Genomic DNA, 21847 nt, shown 5'->3' with positions numbered 1-21847 from the left:
GATTGTGAATCAATTTCACCTGCTGTACAAATGGAATAAACAACAGGTAGAAATGAGAGGCAATTAGCAAGCTACCCCCCAATAAAGGAGTGATTCTGCAGGTGGTGACCACAGACCTTTTCTCTTTTCTCATCATTTCTGGCTGATGTTTTGGTCACTTTGGCATTTTGTCCATTCTCTCACCATAGCGGTAGCATGAGGTGGTGTCTATGACCCCCAAAAGTTGCTCAGGTAGTGCAGCTCATCCAGGATGGCACATCAGAGCTGTGGCAAGGTTTGCTGTGTCTGTCAGCAGTGTCCAGAGCTTGGAGCAATACACCAGGAGACATGGAGGGGGCCGTAGGTGGACAACAACCCAGCAGCAGGACCACTACCTCCTCCTTTGTGCAAGAAGGAACAGGAGCAGCAGTGCCAGAGACCTGCAAAAGGACCTCCAGCAGGCAACTAATATACATGTTTCTGCTGAAACTGTCAGAACCAGACTCCATGAGGGTGGTATGAGGGCCTGACATTCACAAGTGGGGATTGTGCTTACAGCTGAACACCACGCAGGGTTTTGGCACCAAGATTGGCAGATTCGCCATTGGCACCCTGTGCTCTTCACAGATGAGGGCAGGTTCACAGTGAGCACATGATAGAGTCTGGAGACACCGTGCAGAATTTTCTGCTGCATGCAACATCCTCCCGTATGACCGGGTTGGCAGTGGGTCAGTAATGGAGTGGTGAGGCATTTCTTTGGAGAGTCAAACGGACCTCCCTGGCTGCCATTAGGTACCGGGATGAGAGCCCCAGATCCATTGTGAGACCATATGCTGGTGCAGTGGGCCCTGGGTTCCTTCTCATGCATGACAATGCTAGGCCTAATGTGGCTGAAGTGTGTCAGCAGTTCCTGCATGATGAAGGCATTGATGCTATGGACTGGCCCTGCCCGTTCCCCACACCTGAATCCAATCGAGCAGATCTGGGACATCATCCACCAATGCCACATAGCACCACAGACTGTCCAGGAATTGACTGATGCTTTAATCCACGTCTGGGAGGAGATTCCTCAGTGACCCCCCCCCCCCCCCCCCCCCCCCCCCGGAATTATTTTTTCCTCTCCTAATAAACTGCAATAAAGAATTAAAAAAAAACCGAGACAGTATAGCTTTAGAAACGCAATAAACAATAACATTTGTACTAGATAAGCAAAATAAGTTTCCAAACAAAATATGGTTTCACAGCTCCGTGGTTCTCGGAAGCGGAATATGTAAATGATGACGTCAAAGGACTGAATCGAAACTAGCTAGCGGCGGTACGCTAGAGGGCCCTGACGGTTCCCCACTGACAAGTCTCTCAAGTCTCACGCATTGAGCGTGTGACACACGCATTTGACCGTCTTCACACGCTCACACGCCACACTTCCGATTTCACACGGCGAGAAAAAATGTATTTACCTCCGATCCATATCCATGTCGCCCTCCACTGGCGATCGATCGCGATATACAACCCCCCCCCCCCCCCGCTCAACAACTCACGTTCGCCACCCCCCCAAATCCAAAACTTGAGAGCCCTGTTCTCAATGCATTCCACTATGTAATACAAATTTTCCAAAATTTTTATTAGTTGAGATCTAGGATGTTTAGTGTTCCATTTTTTAGCTGTGTAGGTGTGTGCATAATACAAAAATAGCAAAAATTTTAGCCTACACAATTCCCATGAAATTCCATTTAGCAGAGTAACCACGGTGATATACACGCTTTCCCTTTGGTTTCGACATTTAGCAAGAATAAACAAAGCTTCCAAAAGCTGGCTCATGTAATACAATAACACAGCAGTCAAGCCTCTGCAGACGAGGACCAACCATTCAAAAATGAAAACATTTCTTTAGACATTTAGACATTTCTCGTTTCACATGAGCGGCAGCACCACCTAGTGTTCAAAATAACACGCACCAATCTTGCATCTTGCGTCGGTTTGGCCGTGAAATAAGAGAAAAATACTGTTAAAAGGAATTAAGTAAACTCTACAGTATGGATTCAGTAGGAAGACAGCTGTGCTTCAAGTCCTGAAACTTGTGGGGTTATTTCCAGTGGCGGTGATTCCTCTCGATTACCTCTGCAATTGTAACTAAACATTCAGAAGGCATAGAGCTCCTGATATCACTTGTCCTTTAACCATAATCTCAACCTTACTCAACCTTAATAGCAGAAAAAAAATTCTGCAGTACATAAAAGATCCTTCCTGTCATTCAGAGACATGCTTGGTGGTTGATTTTAGATCAATACCCCCATGACCGCTTTAAACCAAGACCAAATAAAATGATTTTATGACACCGTGCCCTTTTTGCATACACTAATTGTTAGCCTCCGTCGCTGGATTGCAGGCAGAGGAAGCATCGGTAACGCTTCACAACCAGGAAAGGGAGGAGCGGAGAATTCATAAGGGGGGGTAATGAGGGTCTAATAAGGGACAGGTGCCGGTGATGAGTGTCACTATAGAGACGCCTAGTATTCTGGGGCTGAGGACCTCGTGTCGCGAAACAGTATCTCCACTGACAATATTGTGAATCCTTATCGTTTTATAACAAAAGTCTTACTATGCAAATGAAAGTTAATTTCTCTCAGTGTGTTATGACACAGTGTATTATTCTACAAGATCAAAGAAGCGTATGTTCTGACAGCACCAAACCGATCTTTAAATAATCCACCATCTTAGATATCACAGCAATACTTTACCAACAAGTTCTTCCACACGAGTTATATAAATGAGTCATTGAATAGACTCCTTCACTACCTGTCCAACATATGAAATGTAACATCGTGGACTTGGGAGGAAGTCAAAACTAGCCACCAGGTAATAATGTCGTAACATGAATATTCTAATATTAGTGACCAATTTCTAGTTCACTTAATAAACGCGGGCTGATCCTGGTTTGATGTGAGAAGCCCCTGATGTACGTGTCATGATGAGTGAGGCAGACCAAGGCCCAGATGATAAAACTGATAAACTGATCAAATGAAAGTGATCAGAAACCTGATGGTGGATTGGCCAAATGAAGATGGAAATAATCATATATATATATATATATATATATATACACATACATACATACATACACACAGAGGCGGACGAAGTACTCAATTTCATTACTTGAGTCAAAGTACAGATACCACTGGTCAAATGCTACTCAGATACAAGTGAAAGTTGCATGTTCAAAATCTTACTTAAGTGAAAGTACTGAAGTACTTTCTTTTAAAAATACTTAAGTATTAAAGTACACCTTCCGTCACATTTGTAAAAAAAGTTATAGTTTAAAAGTATTATACATCCTACCAAATCCTCTTTGGGCATAATATTCATACAGTCTTTGATAATAATCCATAAGGCATATTCCAATGATGTACATCATTCAGGTAGTGGTAGCAGAAAAGTTTAACCTACACTTTAGTTTAAGGAACAAAAACATTTTCTAAAACCACAATTCACTGATTAGCCTAGCCTAACCTGTTTAAGCAAATTATGTTACCATATTAAAAGTCAATAATAAAATGACGGTTTCTCTCTTTGCTAGTTAGGTATTCAGTCATCCAATACAACATTATGCTACAGTCAATATAAACAAAGACAAAGTAAAATTAGCAGTGTGTAACGTTCTGCGTAGCGCAGAACAGGGAGACGGACACAAACGCGGAGGACAACGAGATTTATTAAAGGAAATTCCAGAGGCAGAGTCGAAATAGCAGGCATGGGTCACAACGGGCAGGCAGTCCAGACATGAAACGCGAACAGACATAATAGGGTACTAACACTATGGGGGAAACACGGAACAGGCAGGAATACTGGCAGCGGAAACAATACTCACGAAGAACAGGTATAACAAAGCACAAGGCACGAAGTAGACAAAATCACGGATACTGGACTGGGGAAATACTGGGACTTATACATAGAAACTAACTAGGGACAGGTGATGGCAATGACACTGGGGCGTGGCAACAAACAAGGAAACACGAAGACAAACGAGCAGGGCGGGACAAACAGGCAGGGAACACGGACATGAGGGAACCCAGAGTGACAGCTACGAGAGGGGGCGTTGCCCTACGTGACAGTGTGGCATCTTGGTAGTCTAACCTTGCCACAACCTTTTGCAGTATGGCTAAAGCCCACCAACTTCATGCCACCCAACATGCTAACAAACTCTTTTCAAACTAGAAATCACAGCCACATTAGAATTATTGACATTAATTCTACACTGACATTAGAATGGAAACATTATTTGACAAGATTCGATTAACCCACACGGTTTCCCTTATTGATGTTTCCGTAGTTTGAATTACTTGCCAATATAATGTTAACATTATTTATAGTGATCCTAGCAGACCTAGCAGTGGAGTGAGCAGGCAAAGTCATTTCACTAACCTTACTGCAAAGCTCCTCTGACTACATAGTCACTTAACAAAACATTTAGGCTGCATACCGTAATATACTTCCTCAGGTGGGACGGTGAATTTTGGTATGCAGTGATATAGTTTGTTTTTGGCAAACAAAGCATGCATTTAAAACGATAGGAATGATTCATCCGTTCAGAAAACTGGAACATTTTGTCGAGATACGGCCATGGGTGCAAAAGAGCATGCCAGGGTTGCCAGCTCTCACGCATTGAGCGTGAGACACACGCATTTGACCGTTTTCACACGCTCTCACACCACACTTCCGATATCTCACGCCGAAAAAAAATCTAGTTTATTTACCTCTGATCTATATCTATCAACCACCGGCGATCGCGATATAATACTTAATTTGTGTCCATTTTTCACCGCCACGGTAACGTTCGCCACCCCCCGACCAACAATTTACACTCGCCACCAAGTTCAGGTTCAAATCTCCCTCCAAGCGATCTTGAAAAGTTGGCAACCCTGGCATGCTCCATCACCGCCGTCTCCGCTCATGTTGCTGTTATTTAGGAAAAGAACGACTAGCGACACCGAACTTGATTTTACACCTCACAGACACATCCTTGATTGCTGATAGGCTGTCACCTGTGAAAATACTATCGGGGGAGGGGAGGAGAGTTGTGTGTGGAAGTAACGAGTAACGAGAGCTGGACAGAAATGTAGTGGAGTGATAAGTACTGTATTTGTTATTCAACTGTAGTGAAGTGAAAGTCATAAGTATTAAAAAAAAAAATCAACTTAAGTAAAGTACAAATACTCAAGAACTGTACTTAAGTACAGTACTTAAGTAAATGTACTTCGTTACTGCCCACCTCTGTATATATATATATATATATATATATATATATATATATATAGATAGATAGATAGATAGATAGATAGATAGATAGATAGATAGATAGATACATACATAGATATTGGGTCCTAATCGGTTCAAATGTATTATAATTAATCTTTTCTTCCATTAGCATAATATACAGTACAGCCAGCATCAGAGCCGGAGTGGCTAATCCGGAGATTCGGGAAGATTCTCGATGGGCCGGCTCATGTCAATCTCTAGTTTGGGCCAATTGAGAGGGGAAAATAATTTTGGGCCGGATTTGGGCATGAAACTCCCGGGCTGAAAAAGGGGCCCACTCCGGCCCTGGCCAGCATTGTCACAGCAAGACCCTTGATACCTCAAACCAATTACACCCAGCTGCCTACAGCCAACGCCAGACCGCAAGAGACACAACCCAGCACAGGTGAATGTTTTCCACATCCTAACACAACAGGTTTGGCTTGTTATCTTTCAGTAGTTGAATCCGGGCTGTGTCCTGGACACAGGACTATTATAAAGTAAATATATAGATATTTGTAACTTCAGAAGCACTTTGTTTGCCAAGCTGATGAAGCCTCGTGAACATCATTGCAATTTCTACTGTATATTTACTTACTTCTAAAACAGGATAAGCTTTATTTGCTGATGACATCATCTACTGCACTGACTGGTTTTAGATAGCTGGAGGTCTATATCTTCTAGTTTTATCTTTCTCCCTTCCAGGGTCCAGGACACAACTCCTGAAGGATAATGAGGCCAAACCTGTTGTGTTAGGATGTGGAAAACATTCACCTGTGCTGGGTTGTGGCTCTTGCGGCCTGGCATTGGCTGTAGGCAGCTGGATGTAATTGGTTTGAGGTGTCAAGGGTCTCGCTGTGACTGTGCTAGCTGTATGTTGCGCTTGTGGAAGTGAGGCTGAATTATAATCGATCTGAATCAATAAGGGCTGCATGGGGCTTTGAAGAATTACTGCCAGCCTGTCTAAGCCATGAAAAGACTCAATGCTGGTACGAGTCAATTCGTTCATGAGTCTACCGGACAGGCACCCAGCGGGCCGTCCCTGGTGTGTATGTCTGTGAGGTTGAAGCTGTTTGCAAGCCCTTGTAAGATGCAGGCTTGGATATAAGCTGAAGCAAATAAAAAAGGGTTTATGCATATTCCTCCCTTTGCCTTGTACACATCCAGCATTTAATAGCTTAATAGCATTCTGTATGACCTATTTAATGTTGTTGTACAGCTGCTGGATTTAATTGTTCTCCGGTGAATTCGGGTTGCCTTCAGCCACAGTCGCCCGTGTCCCATTTTTATGGAGCTTTGTCCTCCTTGCAGGTAGTGCTTGACATTTAGTGCAGTGCATGTGTGATTGGACATTCACATGGTTAATGCTATCTCTGCCTCTGCACTGCAGTAAATTAGAGGTGAAATGACACAATAACTATGATTATAACGTGCAGAATGTCAATCTGAAGGTGTTTACTCCTATATTTATAGAATATAATACATAATATAGAAGTAAACTCATTTTTAGTTTTTAGCCATTTTTGTAGCCCTTTTTTTTGCCATTTTAGTACTTGTTTTCCTCTGTGGTTTCTGTTATCTCCCTCCATAACTGGAATGCATGCTTAGGTGACCGAGTAGACCAATCAGGAACAATATACTTTTTGGCCTAGTAAAAATAAGTCCAGATTTCTTTTATGTGGTGTTCTATGTCTTGTGGGATGGGCTATGCTTACAACCTGGATATTGTTCTTCATGCATTCAATAGATTTCCATCAAGACAAAGGGTTCTTACTTCTTCTGAGAGTTCTTGGTTCTTCTGAAGGTTCTTGGTTTTTCTGAGGATTCTTCTCTTTAGTGGTGATGCACAGTGAAGTGCTGAAAGCTGGAACAACCTTTTGCTTAAAAAACCGGAAGGGCTGTGGATGAAAACTCTTGAAATTCCCATCCAGTACAGTACCTCGTACTGAAGCCAACTTCCAACACATTTACTCTGTGATGTCACTGTAATTTTCACATTTCACATCCAATGTGCTGGACTACAGAGCCAAAACAACAAAAAAATGTGTTACTGTCATATTACGTGGACAGCACTCCAGGCTACTGTGACTAAAGTTGAAGACAAAGTCTTGTTAACTCTCCAAATTCAATATATTTTTGTCTTCACATGTTACGGGGCTCCGGCCCTGTGGTGAATGCCCTCCTTCAGCACACTCGTATGTCTCCATCTGCTAAGCCAGCTTCAAATAAAACCAGGCAGTACAACCACACCATGTCCTTGAGTCTAAATATGCAAATATATGCAAATTTGGTGACTACAGGAACATTGTAATTACATTTGTGATAATAAACACTGTAACTATTTACAGATGCAAGTGAAAAAGAAATGGCTCCCATTTGTACAATTTTACCAAACATTGCAGTGAGGAGCAAATTAGGTCATTATACTGGCAGCATTCCCTGACCCAGTCTATATGACATCACAGGTAGAGTGAGAAACAAAACAAAAAGAGGGTTAGAATCGATACTCAGAAAACTTGTTACAAAGTCCCTGTTTGCTTGGTGGACCATGCTACGGCCTGGTCAACTAAAGCATAACAATATGCAACAACAGAAGAACTAATCATCCTAAACTAGTCTGCTAAATGCCCTAAATGTAAATGTAAATGTAATTGTCCTTGAGATGATACATGGTGTTTGAGTCATGAGTTGTAGTCACTGACCAACCACAGGTCCAGATTAATAAACACATTAAAATACTCACTGTATAAATATTCAGATATCGACTCCCCACCCTAATTCTCAGATGGGGCGTAAAGTCTTACAACATGAATAGGCCTACTGTAAAACATAAAATCTATCACTAAGCGACAGACATTTACAAAATTAGAAGCGCCGCAGTGTGAAACAGCCATGCAGCTCTTAAAGATTTTCACAAATACTTCTGTTGCTGAGGTCATTTTACAGCTGGGTGCAATTAACATGTCCACCAACCTAACAATTGCCATCATTTAACAGCTACGGAGAAGTATTTGTTTAGCGAAAAACCTCTTACATGTCCGTGCAGTGTCCATTTGAACTGGCCAGCAGCAAATAAGAATTCACCAGGCTTGGTCAAGAGCACTGGGTTAGTCAGACTGAGCTGTAATGGGATTAATTATGACAGACTGCATGGGGGACAGAGATCGCTAGGCAGACAGTGTGTCTCATTAGCCAAGAGTATGAAAAAGCCTATGTCCAGTAATACTGGATTAAATGGATTGCGGGAAAAGGCCATTCTGATGGGTTCAGTTAATCTTGTTTAACGGTGTGCAAATTGTCTGCAGTTATTTCGCCAGTCGAACAGTGGGTAGCAGTTGAGGAGAAACTGATTTAGTCTTGTGTAAAATGTTAATAACTGCATTTGGAAAAAAAAAAATTTTTATGTAAAATTAAGGCCTTGTGGGACATTAACACTAATGGGTGGCTTTAATGGGATAATATTTGGACCATATTTGTTTGTGTGTTTCAATAGTACAGAATGCTGCACTCACAGAACACACTGTTTGTGATGTGCTTCCAGAGAAGATTTCATTTATCTCGATCATGTGACGATGGGGTCGTGGCGAAGGATGAGACACTGAATCCTCCTTTAGACTGACGTCACTTTTATTTTAAATAGTAATTGCGCAATAGCGCACACGGAACACGTATACACACACTGAGACGTGTAGACTTTAGACAACGACGAGCACAGGACACTGCGCGAGCGCACATTAAATAGACAGACCACATTAGCCCCATGTGATTACGAGACGATTCACAGGTGAGACACATTATTCACACAACAAAGCTATCACCACGGAGTTCCGAAAACGCAGACAGAGCACGTGGACAACGTTTACACACGCCCAAAAGGGAGGGGTCGGGGTCCTCAACGTGACAGACGCCCCCTCCAAGGGCACTACCCGTCCCGGGGTGCCAACAGGACCGAGTGCCCCGAACCCACGACGATGGGCGGATCCGACGCGCTCAGTCCTGCGTCTGGGAGGTGACTGCCCTCGGGGAAGCGTCCGCCACGGACCGCCTAGAATACCCTCCCTGGGAACATAGGGGAAAAGACGTTAGACACGTTACACGGGACATTCACAAACACGCACACAGGCACATTGACACATAGAGGAACGAATGGGAAAAATGGGTTAGGAATACAGACGGGAAGACTGACGAACACAGGCACACACACACATGAAACAGGCGCCAGGCTGCGCGCCAGAAGGATAGCGATGAGGGGAGTGAGATCGGGAGCCACTGGTGCTGCAGGCGCTGCGGTGGGCGGTGTTCCTCCTGCCCTTGCTGCAAACCCTCCACCGGGCGCAGCGCGGTTGGCCGACGTGGCAGGTGCAGCGCGGTTGGCCGACGCGGCAGGTGCAGCGCGGTTGGTCCCAACCCTCGGTGGGCCGTACGGGAAACCCTCCTCGCCCGTGGATCTCCCTCCGGACCTGGCAGTGGGAGTGGCCTCCTCCGCTTCCATCACCTCGTCACTGCCACGGCTCCAGCTCATGGGCTGTCCCGAGCTGCCACCCCGGGAACAGTCCATGTCGCTGGCTGGGGAGAGCTCGGGGGATGAACCCGCCTCTGGACTCCTCCTCCTCTTCGCCATCCCGGCGGACAGTTCCGAGGGGGAAGGGCTCTCCTCCTCCTCCGTGTAGGAGCCCTCGGACGGAGGGTACTCCCCATTCTCCTCCTCCTCCCCACCGTCTTCCTCGGGGCATGCGGAGCAGTCCGACGGGGAGGGGTACTCCTCCTCGTCACACTCTTGCTCCTCGCCCTCTTCCTCGCCCTCCTCGACGGGGGGAGAGGGAACCACGGGCGGAGGGAGGTAGTCCTCTTCCTCTGACTCCTCCTCCTCCTCTTCACCGTAGTCGACGGTGGAGACATCGTCTAGCGACGGAGGGTAGGCTTCCTCCCCCTCCCCACCGTAGTCGACGGTGGAGGCTTCGCCTAGAGACGGAGGATAGTCCTCTTCCTCCTCGCTTGGCGAATCCTCCTCCCCAAACTCGCTCTCTGGAGTGCTCTCCGTCGAGCAAAGCACGAACGCCCCCATCCTCAGAGGCGAGGGTTCGCGGGAAGGAGAGGGGTGTCGCTCTCGCCATATCCGCCGTGCCTGCTCGAGGAAGTTGTCCGCTATCTCGGGGACGGAGGATTCCCGAGCCATGCGCAGCATATAGGCGCATAGCGGGTCCTGCTCCATGAGCTCGGGGTTGGCGGTGGCTTGGCAGCGCTGGCCAGGAGAAGAGGCGCGATGGCGCCGCTTGCTGGCTCGATTGCCCCTCTTCGGTCGGGTGGCATAGCCCGGCATGGTGTCTCACACGGCTCGTCGGTATGTGACGATGGGGTCGTGGCGAAGGATGAGACACTGAATCCTCCTTTAGACTGACGTCACTTTTATTTTAAATAGTAATTGCGCAATAGCGCACACGGAACACGTATACACACACTGAGACGTGTAGACTTTAGACAACGACGAGCACAGGACACTGCGCGAGCGCACATTAAATAGACAGACCACATTAGCCCCATGTGATTACGAGACGATTCACAGGTGAGACACATTATTCACACAACAAAGCTATCACCACGGAGTTCCGAAAACGCAGACAGAGCACGTGGACAACGTTTACACACGCCCAAAAGGGAGGGGCCGGGGTCCTCAACGTGACAGATCAAAGATAAGAATGACGGGGAAGACTGCCTTGGGGATATGATCACTCCAATTGTGCGCAAAACCTGACTTTTTCCCCCCTTTTCATTTTGAAGAAACGTCATCAAAGATAGGTTAAGAACCAGTCAGCCTGAGGTCAATTTATACAATTTCTGATATATCTTATACAGACAGTTATAAGTGTGTAGTTAACTCTGGGAACACTGTCTTTACTTCTCCAAATTTGCTTTAAATCACAAAAAATACAATGTGATTATTTATGGCTTACATAATGGAAGAATGCTAGATAGCTACACAACGGTGTCTGCATCAATACATAATTGGCTACATAAATCCAGTCAGCTACATATTCTTCTTTGGTACCTAACTGTCTACATCTACCTTGTTCGAACATTCAGTTTATGGGCTGTTTTCTGCTTTCCCATGTGCAGACAGCAATGAAGTCAGATGAATACTCAAGGTTTCATGCACTTGAACGAAAGGTGTTACCTGCACTGAATTGTAAGACCAGCTACTTCAGAAATAAATTGTTTTCTTATGTAAATATAACACCTTGCAGTAAGCCTGGGTGGTAAATAACGTACACTTGGATTTAGTTCATTTAGGAGGCTTGAGGCTGGTTTCTCAGCCTCTCACAATGTAGCCATTTTGTCCTTTGAAAGCCTTGCAAATTTCTTGCGTTTACAGCATGTCTGGACTGACCTTGCTGCATCTGTGGCAGTTATGCTCACAAAAAACATATTTCTGACCCAGAAGGAGGCAGAAAGATGATGGTAGAGATAGAGAGAGAAAGAATGTATAATCTACATTCACTACATCTTCACTCCATCACACACTCTCATGGTCTGTAGAAGTCAATTTGCCATTCCATCCCCAAGGTCTCCATGACACCGACACATGTACTACCAGTTTCAAGAGGACTATAAGAGAAACAGAAGCCTTCAATCACTATCACTTACTTAATTTCAGTCTCCTAGTGAATGCATCCCTGTGTTTTACTCATGCTGATGGATGTGTTTTGACTGAAGGAAAAAAAACACAATATCTGTCTTCTCAGAGTAACAAAACAAAATACAAAATGCATGGTCCAGACGATTCCCTGCAAAGCTTGTAAGTGTAATAAAAATTTCTTCCACTTCACATGTAGATTTTTTAATGAATTCAAATCTACAGTATAACTAAAAACTGCTATAGTGTGCAGCTTTTAGTTACTTTGTATCCAAGATAAATGAACAGTATGTGAAGAACAATGGGTCATGCAGTTGAAGAACCTTGAGTTTGAATGACAACTGCTTTTGGTGTCTTACCTGCTCAAACTTCTTATGCAGAGTTTGTGTTTGTCAGTTCTATAACCAGAACCGTTCAAACAAGTCTGAATTACTCTGAATATTTAAAATCACTCCAAAGATACCTCAGCTGTATTGAGGTTAGTCCTGTGTTTGTTGATATGCAACTGCTGATCTGAAAGTGCACTTGTAGTGAAATACATGTGTCATGATGCAGTCAAAATGTTCTTCTCAGTCTCAGCATCCCAGCATTGGGACGTCAGGTTGAGGTCTGGGTGAAGATCAGGTCTGGTCGAAGATCAGGTTGGGTTGAAGATCTTCTCTAGTTCTGCTTGTTCTTCACAACCTTCATAGTGCTGATGGTAGTAAACAACTATGAATGAGGACATTTCCTGCACCATGCTTTTCGCTGCAGGTACCACAGCGATATTTAACCTTCTCTGCAAAGCCTGAAGCAAAGTTGTTTTTGCATTCTTGGTGACCTTTTCTACCTGACACGTCCATACGTTTGTGCAGTCAAGACAGTCAGCAGGTCTACATAGCACGCTAACGGACCCATACTCCTTCTCCTTCTTAACAAAGGTCTTGTTAGTTATCTGAAGGGTGGTTAGATCCTGTGAAATGTGATTACCACAAGCCTCTACTACCTGCCTTTCCACACTGTTACCTCGCAGTGATGGGTGTCCCTTTAGTTTGAAAGTTACCAGTGATTAAAAAAAGCTCTACAATAATAGCGTGTGCTAATTTGAAGCTATGTTTGAATACATGTGGGTGCTCTCGTCCTAAATTGGTTAGATCTGAGTTCAACAGTTATTGCTGTGCAGGGAATACCTCATGGGTGATTACTGACTGCCACAAATGTGCTTTTTCTTTTGGTTCTTTATATGCAAACAAACTCAAAGCAGTCAGAAAGAGCATGCTGGGATTTTAGTGCAATGGAATATACTTATTTTTTAAGAGGTTAAAAGACTTTCTGGAGCAGAGGATGAAACAATTTCTTTCCTAATCATTATGGTGCTCTGAATTATTGTTGGATTGAACTATGCATTCTCAGGGGAACAGCCACGAGACTACAAACCCAGGCACATCTAGGTCTCAACCCTGCCATTGACATCCAGCATAAAACAGTCCTGAACTTCATTGTGCTATCTAAAGCAAAGCGATGTCTATTTTCAACACTCTTTTTGGACAATAAGCCACCTTGTATCCGATGTCTTTCATTCTACAGGTTTATAGTGCAGTGCCTTGTTAATACCATAAAACAAAACAGCCATCAGTTTTATGGACTGTGCCCGTATCGACCGGAATCACCTCCCCAGGGAGCAGGTTATTCCAGGCTACATGTTCCTGTGTGGTCGGAGTTGTACTCTGCCTAATCACGTCAATTAGGGTGGATGTACATGTATTTTGGTCCACCGTGCGGAAGTAAATGAAATCCATATCACTTAATTACAGAACCTTCAGGTGACTAATGCAGCCTGGTAAATTCTATTAGAGGCAGGTCGCACTGAGATTAGAGAGGAGGGGGGTGCCTGGTGCATTGTTCATCAGTAAACATTGCATAATAGGGTCTAAAACTACACCCAAGGCCATCGTTGGTAGTTTTCAATACTGGGAAAAACCACTGCCTCCATCATAAGCAATTTATACATGCCTATGTATGTTTATATGATACTTGTGTTTATAAATATTTGTAAGATGCTAATGAGTCTGCACATCCAGAACTACTGTGTTGAACTGACATCAAATGTGCTCTGTTAACAAGCAGTGATCAAAGGTGGACACGAACACTGTAAAGGTTCACGAAGTACTGCAGGTGTTAAATCAATGCTGGAGGGATTTTAACGTGCATCATTTGTCACGCGAGCGTTATTGGGTGAAGACCAAAATGGCTTTTGGTCCTGCTCTATTTTAGAAAGAAAAGAGCCTGGATCTTTCATTATATTTAGAGAACCCAGTTTCCTGTGATAGTGCTATTAAGAGAGTGGAGCTAGAGGTGACTGATATAGAAATCTCCCAGGAAAAAACAATCTAAGGTAGTTGGATCTCTGCTTTAAATGAATAAAATCTGTGTGTTTACAGGTGTGTGATTTCATTTTGGTGGGATGCCATAAGCTATTCAAATGTGGATACCTGGCCCAATCCAAGCTTGTTCATTTGTTTAATTAGGGTGCGTTCTATCCACTCCTGGTGCAGCTCTGGCATATTTTCATGTCTTCAGTGGTCAGTTTGAAGGCTTGGAGTGTCTATTAAAATGCATTGTTTCTTCCATCAATACCCTCAGATATTCACAGCGTCTCCATCAGGAAACATCAATCGTTCTCTTTTTAAATATCACCATGTCAGACCGCCAGAGTCAGTCTACAGATCTGATAGCTCAGCCCTTATTTTGTTGCTGTGTTGTTGAAGTTGCAGGTCTTTGTGACTGTTAGATGCTTCCTTTCCTCTTTGACCAGATTAAGGGCTAGAGTGTAAAGCCTGTATAAACAGGACAGCTCCTGTGTGATGCACTGTAAGCTTGTCCTATTTTATAGTTTATTCTTAAGAGAAATAAATCTGCCTGAATGTGGTAGAATATGGCAAAGATACATACATAAAAATACACTTAAAGAGAATGTGGTAGCTAAGCTACCAGATGCCTATAGCATTAGAAATACATAATAAAATGTATCTAGGAAATAATATTGAATATGCAATTTAAAAAATGCCACTATTTAAAGTTGGAGAGACTTGTCATGTACATTGTGAATTGTCTGTTTGTTGATCACACCTATTCTGAAGCTGTAGCTTTTGGAGTTGAATGTTCACTGAGTGCTGGATAGAACTAAGCTCTGTCCTCTGCACAATTGTGCCAAATATTCATTGGCCTCTTTCATGAATGACCTGCTTAAAAAAGAGGGCAGGTGATGTCTGGATGTTTTCTATAGGTACATATACAGCATGTGTGAAATATCTAGACACCATATATATGTAAATATATCAATTCCTCATTCGTCCTCCTCTGGGCCGTCTTTTTTCCTTCAGGGTCGGGTCCTCTACCAGAGTCCTGGGGGCCTGAGGATCCCACACAATATCTTATCTGTTCTCAGGACTCCACTCTTCTGGACTGTTCACAGGACAGGACACTTCTGAACTGTTCCCAGGACAGCACACTTCTGAACTGTTCCCAGGACCGCACTCTTCTAGATGGAGATCTTGGATGTTGTTTCTGGTGTCTGCTGGAGACATTCTCTCAGTTTGGGGGCCAAAGCCCCTAGTGCTCCAATTACCATGGCAAAAACTGTTGCCTTCACATTCCACATCTTCTCTCAGCCCTTGATTTCTTGAGTTATTCGACCACATGGTATGTTTCCTGATGGTGCTATCACTGCTGTTAGTTCATCATTACTGTCTGGTTGGTTAGCCAATACTATTCTGTCAGTTTGTTGATTGATTAGATTGATTGATTGATTGAGCCCCAATGCAAATGAATGTTATGATCTACTTTTTCATGTATAGCTCCCCCTTCTACTAATTCAGAACAACATTCAAACATTTAACAAATAAATTACGCTGTAGACATGTGTTAAGTGATTGGATGAATAGTATTTAGAAATTAACAATGCAAATGAATACTAATAACAACCCTAAACTTTATGAAAGAGGCCAGTAAATACATATTACATAAATAACGCTGGGTCTGGTTCACACGGGACTGGCATTAGATAAATTACTGTGATTAAATAGTGATTGAATGGTGATTAAATGGTCAGAGAACTGTCAAAAGTGGCATGATATTTGAACAAACTCTGGGGTATCCTAACATATTATATTAAAGGACAAGTGTAAATTTGACATCAGGGGTTAAGCTATTAACGATTGATACTCGTTATTTGCTTAGCTAGCACCTGTTGTTACATTTTCACGAGTAAAAGGACAGTCGTTGGTCGTTTAAACACGATATCACGGTAATTTGCTGAGTTCTGCCACAATCACCCCATTCCTTCAATTAACACCGACGTTTTCAGCGGTAGTGCAACACTGTAACAAAATGAATGCATTTTTGCGTAGTTGTACAAAGCCTTTTGAACCTTAACTTAATTTTAGACCCGACATGCGTCTCCAGTATCATTTCCACATAATAAGAGCCAATACAATGGCCTGTTCTTGTATAACGAGTCCCTTGGCTTTAGAGTAATTACATTTCCTGACATTTCGGTCTTCACTGTGAACAGCTGTAGCTTTCGTGAGAACTGTACAGGACAAGGTATTGCCCTGACGGAAACGTCTGGTATACCTATCAAATAATCAGCCATACGCCCAATTCGATCAAATAACAGAAACAATCGTATGCCTTTTGCTTAAAGTATTATTTTAGTGGCCTCAACAATTCAACATTTTAAAGAAAATGGTCGGTCGATTCTTAATGGACACGTAAGCAACCGAAACTGTTATCATGCGAGTTAATTGCGAACCGTAAGAAAATAAAAGTCTAATGAAATGTGCGCCCCTTCAGGTCGCGCGCACAGCCGCATATAAAGCCATCGCAGATGAAAGCGCGCGCGCTTCTTGCCTCTGTTCAAACACCACCTGCAGTTAATATCAATTTCCTTAGACGTGAACCTGTGTGTAGTCACTTGCGATTCTCTTCGGATGCCGAACGTCCTATAGGCAAAGGATCACAACTAAGCTGTTTTCTTGTGCTTTCTATCAAAGAGATATCGGTATGGATGCATCGCCTCTAAATCGTTTTGCTCTGTGGAATGACTCAGGAGTGAATCGTTTTGTCATGTAAAGTTACTGAAGCATCTACTCTATAAACCAGGTGAGATGATAATACTTGTACAAAGTATACCAACTGTGCTCTAAGTTAGTAATTGTCTTTAACGCTACCGACGTTAGGTAAGTTTTAGAGCCTGCAGTTAAATTGCGTTTAACCTGAAAACAAAACGTTTAACTATAACCAATACTGATGCACATCTTGTCAACATTTTCGTGGCATTTCTGCAGTACATGGTCAATTGTCTCTAATTTACACAAGCGCTAGTGTGGGACATTATGTATTTAGACTTAAATTGACTTGGATGTTTGGAATTGAGTGCAATATAATGTCTTTGGCGCGGTTACATGGCCACAGCGTTCAGTGGAAAATGAAGAAAAAAAAACGTCCTCTGCAAATTGTCCTTTTCCAAAATCTTTTAAAGACCAATGTATCAGAAAAAACCATCATTAAGGTTCGTGGATTCACACGGTTTGAAGACGAGAAGAAACCGTGGCTTTAATTTTCTTTAGATCGCTGTTTTGTATCTGTGATTTAATGCTCCAACCCAACACATCCTATTTTTCCACACAGATAATTCTATAAAATGCAACTACTCGTGAAGTAAGGTGAACACAGTGCTCTTTGTATAAAAATTATTAAGAAGGTTAAAAACGTTACTGTGCTCGCTCCTGCCAATAACAGCGCCGAACACCCATCATTCCAACTCGTGTATCTGGATGCAATTTGTGGTTTTAGTTCCCAATTATTTCGTTTCCAGATTTATGTAACAATTTGACTCTCCCCATCTCCTTGATGTGCCCTTGTATAGCTTATTGCATGGATGCCAAGTATGGAGATAAAAAGTCAAGAGAACACAACCCAAGAGGACACCACAGCCTCTGCAAACTGCTGTTCGCAAGCAGATAAGGGCGATTTGCTGGATGATTTGGAGGACAGCACTAATCTCATCGGGGTTCAGGTGATACTGATCTTGGCATACAGCGTCATCATTCTGTTGGGTGTGACAGGGAACTCGCTGGTCATCTACGTGGTGTACAAGTTCCGCAACCTGCGCACGGTCACCAACTTTTTCATCGCGAACCTGGCTGTGGCTGACCTTCTGGTGAACGCTCTGTGTTTGCCCTTCACGCTCATGTACACGCTGTGCGGAGAGTGGCGCTTCGGCCAGGCCATGTGCTACCTCCTGCCGTTCGCGCAGGGCCTGGCGGTGCACGTGTCCACCATCACGCTTAACGTGATCGCGCTGGACCGCCACCGCAGCATCGTCCACCACACGGAGACCAAGCTGTCCAGGGACGCGTGCGCCGCCGTGGTGGCGGCCACGTGGGCCGCCAGCGCCGCCCTGGCCAGCCCGCTGGCCATCTTCCGTGAGTACATGACCTTCGACGTGGCGCCCGGTCACACCATCCAGGCGTGCGCCGAGAAGTGGCCCGGCAGCGGAGCCGACGGCACGGTCTACAGCGTGGCCGTCTTCCTGCTGCAGTACGGCCTGCCGCTCTCCGTGTTGTCCTTCGCGTACGCCCGTATCTGGGGCAAGTTGCGTGGACACGCCAGCCCCGGGGCGGGTGGTCGCGCCGCCGATCGCCACCGGCGCCGACGCAAGACCACCAAGATGCTGGCGGCCGTAGTGGCCGTCTTCGCCGTCTGTTGGCTCCCCCTGCACGCCTTCCAGCTGGCCGTGGACGTGAACAGTAGCGTCCTGGAGATGCGGGACTTCAAGCTGCTCTACACGGCATTCCACGTGGTGGCCATGTGCTCCACTTTCGCCAACCCCATCCTCTACGGCTGGATGAACAGGAACTACAGGGCTGCCTTCGCCTCCGTCTTCCGGTGCGCACCGGCCGAGAGCGGCCTGAAGAGGGCGTACAGCGGGGGAGCGTTGAAGGAAAAGGCCCTTGCCCACCAGAGCACAGTCAGCGTCCTGACACAGGCAAACACGCATCTCTGATGTGTCTCTGCTCTAGAACCCATACAAAGCTATAAGGGTAGTAGACTGCATCACCAAAGACTGTATTAATGAATTATTTAGCAGATCTAAAGACATAAACCTCTGTACATGCGGTGCCCATCATCAGGCTTTAAAGATGCAAATGGACTAAACACAGGAGGTCTTCTTATTGGCCCCATTGGCCCTACTTTATTATGGTGTATAGTGTTATGGCAACGTGGACTCCAAAGCATTGTGAGAATAGGATGTCTTGTTATATGTCCCTCAGCTCAATTTGTCTCTAAAATGCATTGCATTAGCCTCATGTTATTAAAAGGTAATGATAAAGAATGAACATTTATAAATATAGCAGATTCATGAGATTAAAATACAAATAAATAAATAAATACATGCAGGGATGTGACAGATGCTTGGCTGTCAAACGGACGCACCTGCACTGCATCATTTGATCTAATTGTCACAGAAGGGAACAGGCAGAAAGACTGTTCAGATAAGACATGCTGACATAATACATATGACAAGACTATTGAAAAGCATGGGTTTCACATGGAAATGTAAAATAAGTGAATGGATTGAAATTAATTTTTATTTCAAGAGTAAAGCATTGACATTGTTGGACATGCACGTGCGCATGCACACACACACACACACACACACACACACACACACACACACACACACACACACACACACACACACACTAAAGCCATTACATCAATGACACAAGACTGACTAAAGTCAATGTTTTTCAAGCCTCCTCTAATCAATTCAAATTTATCATCTCAGAAATGTCTGACAGGACATTGTAGACCATTTCTGGGGACCTGTTTTCCATTGCTGATGCACAACGACCTACATCAACTGATGCGACATGGCTCAAAGCCACAAAGGCATGTCCGAAGGTCACGTGCAATTTAGCCGCATGTGCATAATTTTGCCCAAACTGACGATGCAGTGCTATATAAAATAACAGAAATAGCACACCTGTGCCTCACGTTCTGGAGCATCAGGTTTGAGAATTATGACGTTGGATCACTCCCCCTTATACTACATTATAAATACATTATATACATATACCTCATTATATGTTGCATCAAATGAACTAGGTTGTTGAGCTGTATCACAAAAAAAGTAAACGTATCAGTGAACTACCACATAGCATCATATGATTACTGATGTTTCATGCCACATTGTAATTGGCACATTGTTTTCTGCATTTTGATCCTGGTGGGATCACCAGCGTATCATATTGCATCTGGTTTTGATGTCGGCTATGAAGTCCCTGTCACAATGCCAGTTTACAAATATTAACAAGCATTTCAGGTACACGTCTCAATAATTTTTGCCAACCCTCCCTCTCGTACCCAATATGAAGGGTGCGGGACATGAAACAACCTCACAAGAGCATTAATGTAACACTATATGTCATATTGTGCACTCAAGACAACTCTGCCACTACAATATATGCTGGACCCACTATCACCCACAGTCCTGCTGTGATTTGTGAAGTACTGGAAATTTTGCTTAAAATAGCTGCTTCCACCACCAAACAGAACACTTTCACATTCAAGGTTGGCCAATTACAAATGATAATTAACAGTAATAAAGGATTTGTAAAACATGTAATTAAATCACATTAAACACATAGTTAAAACAGTCCAACAGGGCCCTGGGAAAATGCCAACATGCGAGTGAAGTCTCAGCGGGGGCCACTGATAAAGGAGGCCAGTTGTAAGTAGGCTATCCACATGGATCTTCAACGACCCACCCTGCACTGAAGGCAGCGAAAAAGCCCACCTGACAGCAGCTGCTTAGAAGAACCATCCTTGCTTTAGATACAGGTGTAGCATGAACGCTGACCACCTCCATTTCTGGAGATGTGTCACCCTGCAGATGTTCTCTGCCAGTATTAATCCAACACACTTGATCCTGCCAGTCAGTGCCTTCATTACTAGAGCCAGGATGGGACTAACCCCTACACCTAAGCCCTACAGAGTGGGCTAACCCCTACACCTAAGTCCTACAGAGCATGCAGAGTGGACCTTGGTAACCCTGGTGTAAGATATGGAATGGGTCATCCACAGTGGCAGTCTTTTTTAAGTCTGCAGAATGAGATCAGAACAAGATAAAAGGGTATTATACTCTTCAAATCAAATCAAAGTTTATTTGTATAGCGCTTTTCGCAACACATGTTGTCACTCTTTGTGAGTGCAGCGTGCACAACTATGTAAAATTCAGCGTGCATGTGCATTCTCGCATGCAGTTTGTTGTCAGAAAAATTGCCCAGATCCTTGTAGCCATTCTGAGTCTTTTGTTATCAATCACCTCGATCACATTCCTATTTCATGTTTCCGATCAATGGAAGGCAAATAAAGAACAAAAACAACAGGCAGTGGCAGTATCTCACTGAAACTGATATTGTGTTTCTGTCAGTGGGACTGATGTAGACACAAATCTCTTCATGTTTCAAGATCTTAACTGCTTTTGTTATGAAGTACTGATTGACATAATCATGATTTATTTTCCCTGTTGAGTGCACATGGAAGAATTCACTCAAGGCATTAGTAATGGAATAAGGGACACAGAGTCTCAGAAAGAAACAGGTTGCTTGCACTGACCTCTAACTTTAGCAATGGGAAAACCTGCATTAGGGATAGGGACAGTACTCACAAAAACTGGAATTAGGCAAACACTCCCTGATTTATTGTGCTGCCATCCAGTGGACAAATGTCAAAAAGACCGAAACATATTTGCAGCTACTGTGCCATACAAATGCAGTCAACAAAAGTTGGCAGAGTTCGATACACCTACTCAAAACCCCCATTGAACTTTGGACAGCCAAGTTTTTGATGCAGTGTTTGTTATGAACACTAGTAACACAGCTGACCACATAGACC

The 21847-nt window shown here is 43.9% G+C and overlaps 1 protein-coding gene across 1 annotated transcript; it reads left to right on the top strand.

Annotated features, from left to right (window-relative positions):
* The first annotated feature begins 16793 nt into the window (after positions 1-16793).
* npy2r (neuropeptide Y receptor Y2) lies at positions 16794-21319 on the top strand. Its single transcript, XM_076992303.1, has 2 exons — positions 16794-17044; positions 17811-21319. Exon 2 carries the CDS (start codon positions 17823-17825, stop codon positions 18948-18950), a length of 1128 nt encoding a protein of 375 aa, XP_076848418.1. The 5' UTR covers positions 16794-17044; positions 17811-17822; the 3' UTR covers positions 18951-21319.
* Positions 21320-21847: the final 528 nt, after the last annotated feature.

This window comes from Brachyhypopomus gauderio, unplaced genomic scaffold (genome assembly GCF_052324685.1).
Source record: "Brachyhypopomus gauderio isolate BG-103 unplaced genomic scaffold, BGAUD_0.2 sc92, whole genome shotgun sequence".
In the NCBI taxonomy this organism is placed as follows: Eukaryota; Metazoa; Chordata; class Actinopteri; order Gymnotiformes; family Hypopomidae; genus Brachyhypopomus; species Brachyhypopomus gauderio.
The sequence above is the reverse complement of the archived record's forward strand: the minus strand, read 5'-3'. Positions and strand labels throughout refer to the sequence as shown.

Bases quoted from the DNA above. Each gene is read 5' to 3' on its own strand.
- npy2r (XM_076992303.1), top strand. From the start codon at position 17,823: ATGCCAAGTATGGAGATAAAAAGTCAAGAGAACACAACCCAAGAGGAC.